The sequence below is a fragment of the Rattus rattus genome, chromosome 2 (assembly GCF_011064425.1).
Source record: "Rattus rattus isolate New Zealand chromosome 2, Rrattus_CSIRO_v1, whole genome shotgun sequence".
Lineage (NCBI taxonomy): Eukaryota > Metazoa > Chordata > Mammalia > Rodentia > Muridae > Rattus > Rattus rattus.
Genome location: NC_046155.1, coordinates 80,058,616 through 80,068,649, shown reverse-complemented (window position 1 = coordinate 80,068,649; position 10,034 = coordinate 80,058,616). Strand labels below are relative to the sequence as shown.

The window sequence follows — 10,034 nt, the reverse complement described above, 5'->3', positions numbered from 1 at the left end:
TTAATTCTTCACATGGGTTATTATGTCAGTTCTTCACCATGAGCATTTGTTGCAAAAAATTATAGGGATTTTAGGGGATTTTTCTTTACATTGTTCTTCAATAATGCTTGACATGTTTCTACCCACCAAAAGTGTGATCTTTGGTTGGGCAAAAGAAGCATCTCATGGGAAGCCAGAGGTCCATGCCACCCTGTTGACTCAGAGGGCAGCTGGTCTCAAATTCACTAGTAGCTGAGGATGACCTTGAGCCTCTGAGTCTCTTGTCTTACCCTAAACCCCAGATCTAGCACCATAAGTACCACAACATTCGGTTTATGTAATAGTGGGGATGAGCCCCAGGGCTTCAGTTACATTAAACAAGCTCTCTACCAACTGACCTACATCCTCAACTCAAGAATCTGCATTTTAACAAGGTCTGTAGGTGGATCTAAACACATTTGAGACTAAGATGTTTTAATATTTATTAACACCCTTTCTTTTGTGGGGCCATGTTTCTTCCCAGATCAAAGGGATTGTAACTTGGACACTTGTCTTGGATCCCTCACGGTTTCAGCGTTCTAAACTTGCTTCTAATAGTTAATTTGTGCGAGTCCTTAAAGAAAGACAGCTGACAGGCCCAAAGAATGAGTGGTCTGGTTAAATAGCTCCTGTTGCCCACAGTGGAACTCTAGAAGATGCAGAAGCAGCAGTAAGAGAGCTCCTGTGATCTGAGCGAGAGTGCGATGTGGACGCTGCAAAGTATCTTGGAGCTGTGACCCGCGGGAATGCAGCTTGCCGAGTGGCCTCTGGGAGGCAGCAAGCACGCACGGTGCCACCGCAAGACTGCGCAGCCCGGGTTGAGGCGCGGAGCTGATTCAGGACGGCAGGTGGCACTGCGGGGTCGCGGCTTACTCGGGGCTGAGACAAGTCGGGGGTGGCCTGGGGAAAACACCTGGGCAGGTGTGGGCGGAGTCTGAGTGAGGAGGAAACTCTAGGGGCGGGGCTTGAGCCTGACCCACGGGCGCTTCTGGCCGTGCCACTTGGAGATGCTTGGCTTTATGAGGCCAGAAGAGGAGCGTCTCCAGACTGTACACACGCCAGCCGTGACCCTTCGGATCAGAGAGGTAAGCCCAGCCGCGTCGGGTCAGTTCGATCCCGGGGTTCCAGGTACTTGAGCAGCCACAGGGCGTGGTGACTTCCAAGAAAAAAGATTATTCTGTCCACGGGTGGCGGGATGCTGAAACATTTCCAAGAGCTTGGCTCGGGATACAGAAGCTGAGCTGTCGCGTTTTCTGAGCCGGTGTGAGTGGGAGGAGCGCATCTCGGCTCTTCTCTGCCCAGCTCAACCGGCTTCCCAGCCTTGAAGAGCATGCATTGACCGCGACTGTTCTTTCCGCCGCGGGAAAGCTTTTCTTTAGAGGTGCCTGCTGCAGAAAGAAACAAGCACTTGAAGTGGGCTAGTTGAGGAGCCCGAGACTGCAGCGGCGCGATAGCTGGCACGAAGCAGATGGCTTTTGCCGCAAAACTGCGCCAGGTCGCTTCCCAAAATGCAGGGAGTCAGTGGGGTAGCTCTGTCCCAGGGCTTGAGGTTCTGAGGCTCAAGTTATTTCTGAATAGCACCGTGGCATGGCGGGAATCAAAACATTGCCTGATCCCGGGCTTTTGTGCCCAAAACTCTAGAATGAACAGAGCCTCGCAAACATGTCACCCCTCGCCAAGCTTCAGTTTCCTGAAGGGGACAGAGGCAAGGATGGGGGGCGGGTGAGAGGGAAGGGAGCAAGTGTGGTGAGGAAAATGGAGACCTGGAATTTCAAAGAATTCTTTCGTTCTTTCATACTGTGTGGCCTTGGGCAGATTACCTAACCTTTTTACACCTGTGTTTGCATCTCTGTGGGATGCGGATAGAAATGACACATCGTCTTGTCTGTAGTGAGAGTTAAATTAGGTGGAAACGTTGGAATAGGAATCCTGGGCACGGCTGTAACTGATATCTGCCATTATTGCTGCTGCAGCAGTTGTCACCTGCGACCACTATCATTAAGCAATGACATAACTAGTATGTGGTCTTGGGTTCAAATCCTAGCCCGGACACTTTCTATTATGACCTTGGGCACACTACTTAGTCTATCTGTGTGCCTCCGTTTCATTTGTGTAGTGGGGAAATTACAATATCTACCGGAGAAGACCATTGAGAGTATTCTGTGAGTTAACTCTTGAGATGAGTTCTGAGTGTATTAGCTTCAAAGTCCTCTACCAAAGAACCAGTTGAATCAAGTCCCACAATCTACTAGAGCGACAGCCTTGCTTTGCCTTAGAGTTGAAATATTTATGTGAACAATCTGGAGTCCCCTCTAGCATGACTGGCTGATCCCCTGCGGAAAAGGTGAATGGGAACCCCAAGAATCCAGAGTTCAGCTTTTGACAAACATCCAGCAGAGGGAATCATCTCCCCCCTCCCTCCTCTCCTTTTCTTTTTCCTTTTGCTTTTTGACAGAGTCTTATTACATAGCCCTGGATGGTCAGAACTTGATAGCTTAATATATAGACCAAGGTGACTTAAACTTACAGAGATTCTCTTACCTCTTTCTGCCTTCTGAGTGCTGGGATTTAAGGCATGTGCCACCATGATCCACAGCATTTTTTTTTTAAAGGATGACAACATGTAAAGCAAGGTAAATCACACTGCTTGCCAAGGGACTAAAGATTTTTGTCAATAAGAGATAGTTTTTCTCAACCTAGAAAAATCCCATAGGTCCGTAGGTGGGGCAGGTTATTGGGGTCGGTCTGGCTGCCTCTGAACGTCTTACCCCTGGTCTCCAATACCTTTCTTTCATACTATAATCCCCAAGCCACAAGCATTGTAAACTTGAGAGTCTTGCCTCCCAACTCCCCCCCCCCCAATCTTGGACCACATTCCAGTAATTCAGGATGGGAGGAAACTAATTCTGGTGGCCCAGAATCCTGTCTAGAGAACATGACACTGGACATCATTATGTTAAGCAAACTAAGCCATTCTCAGGAAGATGTTTTCTCTCGTATGTAGAACTTAGATTTAAGTGGAAGGGTGAGAGGGATTGGAAGGGGGACCATGAGTGAGTAGACAGAGATTGTGAGGGGAGTGAGGTGGAGGTCGAGGAACAGAATACATGCTGCATGAGAGCAGAATGGGGGGTTGTTTGGGAGGAGGAAAGGGCCCAGCAGGTGCAATGAGGGAGAGGACAGATTGCAACAAAGTATAATGACACATATGTATGAAAGTGGGGCAAAAAATCACCCCCACTATTTTTTATTGGATATTTTTATTTACATTTCAAATGTTACCCCCTTTCCCCTACCCACACCCCACCCCACCCCCATTATTTTATGCACCATCTTGAAAAAGACAAAGAAAAGAACATGATGGGGCCATCAAAGTCCCCGACTTGGTTGCAGACCCCGCGTAGACACAGGAGCCATGCCATGTATCTTGAGCAAGTGACTCCACCTCTCTGATACGGAGATAATAGCGGTATATCTACCTAACGTAGTTGTTGAAATATATAAACTACTGTATATTTATATACAGAGATTACATAATCATGAGGCTTGGTGATTGTATCCATGGTACGGTGATCTGATGTACAATGTACTGTACATTGCCAAAATGAACTCATGGCGTGCTATTTCTGCCGCTGAGATGCAACATACACAGGTGAATGTGTTCATTCATATCCCAATACTCACCCCAGAGGCTGCCACTGAATCAAGGTGCCTTCTCTAAATTAGGTAAAATCAGGTCAAATGACCTGGGCCCCGTAAATATGGAGAGGCCAGCAGTCATGGGGCTGATGTGACACCAGCTGCTATTGACCTCGGTAAGGAGAAGAAATGAAACAGAAATCATTTCACTTAGAAGAAAGCAACATGGAAGAGGGGCGGGGGGGGGGAACATGGTCAGAACAGAATCTACAAGCTGCTGGGAAATTGTGGGAGATTTCATCAGACAGTGACACCTTGCCTGACATGTGCTCTGTGCAGGAGGGACATTTCACTAGGCACCAGGAGACATTGTAAAACAGGAGGGCTGCTCTCAACAAGTGGCCAGTGGAAGCGATAAGGCACGGGTTATAGTGCCTCTCTGCCTGATAAGAGAAGTCTGGCTGGGTTGCTTTGAGGGCGCCTGCCCCAGGAACTCCAGGGAAAGGTCCTTCAGCCAGTCCAGCCAGTATGTACAGGTTACACCTTGCCCTGCACCCACAAGGCTAGGCCTGGGGGCCCTAAGAGGAGGAGGCAGTTGTGGTGGCCCAAAGCAAATATCCTGGAGAAGGGGCCAAGGGCTCAGAATGTAGCCTGTCCAGCCCATAGAAGAAAAAGGCCTCTAAGAACACATGGGTTTGGTGTTTCCCAGTCGCAGGCTCCAGAGATGGGCTGACAGGTCTGTGCTTGCAAACTCACTAACTCCTCTGTCCCTTCAGAACTCTACAGGCAGCAAAGTCCTGTCCTTACCATGGCGCCTGGAGAGAAGATCAAAGCCAAAATCAAAAAGAATCTGCCGGTTCGAGGTCCCCAGGCACCAACCATTAAGGACCTGATGCATTGGTACTGCATGAACACCAACACCCACGGCTGCCGCCGCATCGTGGTGTCCCGAGGCCGCCTTCGGCGCCTGCTGTGGATCGCGTTCACGCTAACCGCAGTGGCCCTCATTATCTGGCAGTGCGCCCTCCTCGTCTTCTCTTTCTACACCGTCTCTGTCTCCATCAAAGTCCACTTCCAGAAACTGGATTTCCCTGCCGTCACTATCTGCAATATCAACCCTTACAAGTAAGAGACTGCCCCGGCATACGGGAGAGGGAAGTCCGGCCTCTCATGGATGTCAAAGCCCCTCCCCCAGTGTGGCGGCACGAGCGCCACACCAGCCTGCAGACACAGGTTTTAGCGACTCGATTTGATCGCCAAGATCGATTTCAGACCTGCATGTTTTCAGTTCAATGTCTATGTCTGTGGCAAGTAGGCAGGGGAGGCTGCCTCACCAATTCTGTTTGGTGACTGGGCCTGAAATGAGGTTAGCACTCTGCACCCCTCGCGACTCCCCGCCCCCACATATGTAACCCAACTGAGTCTTCCCAAGTTCACTCTCTTACTCTCCCCCAAAGCCAGGCTGACTCAGAAGTGACACCCAGGTGACTTCCGGAAGCATCCTTGCTGCCCTGACCCCTCATCTCAGTGAGCTGAGCTCAGTAATTGAGCTCCCTGGGCTCTGAACAGGATCAACCCTTGGTGCTGCCCTGTTGTCAGTGGCAGGACCTGTTCTAAATGGGTCATCTGAGTCCTCGGAATTATGGGAAACTGATCTAAGAGAGCAGTCAGAAATGCAGCAGACTTCTTCAGAGCTGGGTGCAGAGAGTGGGGTGTAGAGTGGGAAGAGCAGAAGGAGCGAGACCGGCCGGAAGCTTGATTTGTTCAGAGGCAAGTATTTGAGGGCAAAGGTCAAAGCCAAAATCAGGCCCCAGACTCATGCTCTACCTTGAAAGTCTCCTCAGTCTTCCTTCTTTCCTCTCCCCATTCCCAGCTTTTCCTTCATCTTCCCCCACCGATATTCAAAGCATAATCATTTACTCAGCTTTTGCAACTTGTCAGACGTTTTCCTGGCTTCTGGGTCACAGCACAGAATAATCCTAACACATTCTTTGCCCCAGGGGACCTTATACTATGAGGGAGTAAAGTATTAACAAATATATTTATGCTACTACAAATAATAATAGTGGCCCTTTAATTGCCTCCGCACATATATATTTCTTTGAAAATTTTAACATTATTTGTATACTTGGAGACAGAGCCAGGCTATGCAGCTCACACTGGCCTCAAATTTTGATCTTCCTGCTTCAGCCTCCCAAGTGCTTGCACCGTAGCTATGTGCCGCCATCCCCAGATTTATTTCTTACACTTGTAATAAACAAGCCCTCCCCCCCTTTTTTTTTAACAATTTAAAAATTGCAAAAAGCTTCATCTTACAAATAAGCAGGCTGGGAAATTGAGACACAGAAAAGCTAAGAAACTTGTCTGAGGTCACAGTGGGCATTGGGAGGGAAAGCTTGAACAAGGCAAGAAGTTGGACTCTGAAACTGATATCCTTAGCTTCTATGCCGTCATGACCTCTACAGAAAGCAAGAGGCGGAGGGAAGAGAGAGTCACGAGAGAGGCTGGGACCATGTGGTATAGTGACACATTAAAAAAAAATCATTATACTTCATGGTTTTTGTTTGTTTGTTTGTTTTTTGTGAGCTTGGGTGTTGCCAAGGTGACAGTCCAATCTCTTGCATCCCAGCACTGGTTGGAGGAATAGATAGACATGGCAAAGGTGGAGAGTCAGTGGTCATTTTAAATGGGTCAAGTGATGAAAGCCCTCCTCCCCTTGGCCAAGGGACTGGTCAGGAGACATAGGGGTGACACGCCAAGATGGTCGACAACGTGAAGAAGCTACAGCACTGTGCTAGGGTCTTTCTTCTCCATGACATCGTGTTTCCACTTTGGTAGGTACAGTGCCGTGAGTGACCTTCTGACTGACCTGGACAGTGAGACAAAACAGGCCTTGCTGTCCTTGTATGGGGTCAAGGAATCTCGGAAACGCCGGGAAGCAGGATCCATGCCGTCCACCTCGGAAGGCACACCACCCAGATTCTTCAAACTGATCCCACTGCTGGTCTTCAATGAGAATGAGAAGGGAAAGGCCAGGGACTTCTTCACTGGCCGGAAGCGGAAAATCAGCGGGAAAATCATTCACAAGGCTTCTAATGTCATGCACGTTCATGAGTCGAAGAAACTGGTGGGATTTCAATTGGTAAGACTCACTTCCTCACAGTTCATGGGTGTGGGGGAGCTCGGGGAGCTGGTGGGCTCACAGTCTCTTCTTGATCATTACAGTCAATAGGCCAACTGTAAGATTTATACCTTGATGGGGTGAGTTGGTGGCAAGTAACTGAAACCAGCTCAAGCAGGCTTCAGCATGGGAAAGGTCTTAGGAAAGAGCCAGTGACTCACAAGGGCTTTTTAAAGGACAGAAATTTGGGGAGACCTAGTGATCAGAGGAACAAGAAATGCTGGGATTCATTCAGATACTGATGCCATTTTTACTTTTTCTGTTAATCCCTAAGATGCAGATTCAATCTTGGGATTCTACTTAGACGAGCTTGGGGAGTACCTGAGAGATTAGGGGAGGGGTGGGGAGCTCAAAGGAAAGAAAAACGATGCACAGATATCAGAAAGGGGAAAATAATTGATAGCAAATGCACTAGGGCTCCCAGGAGTACTTGCCTCCATGAGATGCCATGGCTAGACTTCTACTCTCCCTCCAACCCCCGTCCCATTCAAGCAACAACAGGAAGCAGCTATTCACTGAAAATGAACTCCATTTCCCTCCTGGCCAAAGTCTGTCATCACTGTGTCTCTCCATGCCACCACTAGAGCACGGACTAGGACTTTTCTTCACCTTAATAGCTTCAATGATGAGACTTTTGAATCTAGCAATGTTTTCTATCAATCTAAACAAATTTTCAACAAAGAAAAGGAGCCTTATCAAAACTACTAGGACTTCAACATCCTCCGGGTTCCATTCAAAGGATAGTCACGTGATTCTCTTGATACCAAATTCTTTGGACATTTGTCCCACCAGGTGACTTTCCAAGCCCAGGGTGATGAAAATGCCTGGAATGTTCCATGGCTTCTCTCTAGAGCCCTCAGAATTAAGTATTTCAAGCACGAGCCCTTCCAACTGCTTGCTATGTGTGGCTGGGTAGTTTGGTATTTCCAGCTAACATTCCTTCAGTGACATAGGCCATACATTAGTGCCTTGTCTGAGATCCTGCAAAGAAGTAACGTCAGAGTCTGGGCTAGAACCCAGATTTCTAAACTATGTCTATGATAAGAAATGAGAGCGTTCAATAGGAAGACAATGGCACTAATCGGCTAAACCCTAAATATATGAGAACCCTAAAAACTGATTGTGCTTCTTGTCCAATGCAGACAGTAGTAGGGAATCATAGGAACTGACCTCAGTGTCCTGCTTTGCTCTCTCTTTTATCCTTGAACTTGAAGTTGACCTCCTCAAGCTCCCAGAAGTGAGAGGAAACCAATCTTGTTCCCAAGGACCTACCCTGGCATCTGTAACTCACGTCAGCCCTTCTGATAGCGCCAAGACTGACAGGCTGGTGTTCCCTCTTCTTCACAGTGCTCAAATGACACCTCTGACTGTGCCACCTACACCTTCAGCTCAGGAATCAATGCCATCCAGGAGTGGTACAAGCTTCACTACATGAATATCATGGCACAGGTGCCTCTAGAGAAGAAAATCAACATGAGCTATTCTGCCGAAGAACTGCTGGTGACCTGCTTCTTTGATGGGATGTCCTGTGATGCCAGGTCAGGAGGGGACACTCTCTGAGAACCAGAGGCTCCAAGCTCAGGACCTTTCCATGCCTCTGGAGCTCACCTGTAGGCCTTGAGAACACTCACTCTACCCTTTGGAAAATCACTTACAAGGGAGCTAGGTTTCAGGAACACTTGAAAAATGTACCTGACATGGAATCATAATATTTTTAAACCCATTAAATCTCCTGTCCACAATACAGGGTAGGCAATAGCATGCATGTAGCTTTGTATATTACTGTGATATATACCTATGTCTGAGATCCATCACTCTGATACAGAAGAAAAAGAAAAGAAGGGAGGGAGGGACAGAGAGATGGGGGAAGGAAGACAGCCAAGTGTTCATATTGTGCTCATTCTGCTTTAAATATAATAATCAGACTCCTGGTGGTGACTATGAAGTCGATGGGACATTACGAGGTGATCCCTCCAGCACGAAGGGTTTAACTATCTTCTTTTTTTAAATTCTAAGCCCTTCTGGCCCTTCTATATGTTAATATGCATATTATTCTGTGCAAATGTTGAGTGATTAGGATCATCTCACCCTGGGGGTAAAGGTTCTGAAATTACATGATGGCTATAGGGTGGGACTCCTTCTCTGATAATCATTCTCATAGGGTTGAGCGTTTGAAAAGCTCCAAGTGTTGGCTTAGAAATTCAAGGGTAGAGGGATTTCCGTATGGGCATGTGACATGAAGAATATTATGTCAGGGCTGAGGATAGAGTTCCACTGATTGAGAGTTTGCTTACCATGCACAAAGCCCCAGGTCCCACCCCTGGTATGGTGATGCACATCTCTACTCCCAGCACTCAGGGGATGAAAGCAGGAGTATTGGATGTTCAGTGTTATTCTTGGCTACACGAGGAATTTGAAGTGAGCCTGAGACACATGAGACCCCATTTCAAAGACAAAATAATATCAAATCAAAATAGAGACAGTGGAGAAAGGATTAAGAGGGAGAATAAAAGCATAGTCTTAATTCTACACCAAGGCTTGCCAACCCAATTAAGGGCCTGTTCTTTTCATCTGAGGGAAAATGGGACCAGTGAGCCACATGCTCATCCATTATCCCAAAGGGAAGCTTTTCCCATCAACACAATGCTTCCTGACTTCAACTGAATACACAAGGGCAAGCCCCAGCCCAGCTCTTTCTGAACCTTTCTCTTCCTCCATAGGAACTTCACACTTTTCCACCATCCAATGTATGGGAACTGCTACACATTTAACAACAAAGAAAATGCCACCATCCTCAGCACCTCCATGGGAGGCAGTGAGTACGGTAAGGAGGCCTGCAAGGAAGGAACCATGAAACACGAGTAGCTATCTTGACAGCAGCAGTGCAAGTGGGGACGCTTGCGCCTCCCACCCTCTCCACCTAGCCCTAAAGCAAAGGCATTCTTTCCCTCTCCTGGTGCACACCCCAGCATCTGTGGCCATTCTTTTCTTCGTGATGGGCGTTTTCTTTTCTGACTTCTTTATCTTTGGGAGAGCTACAGGGACACTGCTGGGCTTCCTTCAGCTGACAAACCACTCTTGCTGGGGTGACTAATTCTGGGCAGGTGGCGTCTAACCAGGGCTAAACCCAGATGGGCTGAGAGGAGATTAGGCGGGCAGACACACCTTTAGCTTAGCTAAGATGACAGATTCTGGA

At 47.8% G+C, this 10,034-nt stretch overlaps 1 protein-coding gene across 1 annotated transcript in view; it reads left to right on the top strand.

Annotated features, from left to right (window-relative positions):
- The first annotated feature begins 1,089 nt into the window (after positions 1-1,089).
- Scnn1g (sodium channel epithelial 1 subunit gamma) overlaps positions 1,090-10,034 on the top strand; it is a 33,482-nt gene continuing 24,537 nt past the window's right edge. The window contains exons 1-5 of the mRNA XM_032895635.1: positions 1,090-1,103; positions 4,434-4,782; positions 6,496-6,799; positions 8,186-8,376; positions 9,559-9,662. Coding sequence (XP_032751526.1) covers positions 4,466-4,782; positions 6,496-6,799; positions 8,186-8,376; positions 9,559-9,662 — 916 coding nt within the window. The 5' untranslated portion in view covers positions 1,090-1,103; positions 4,434-4,465. The remainder of the gene's footprint in view (positions 1,104-4,433; positions 4,783-6,495; positions 6,800-8,185; positions 8,377-9,558; positions 9,663-10,034) is intronic.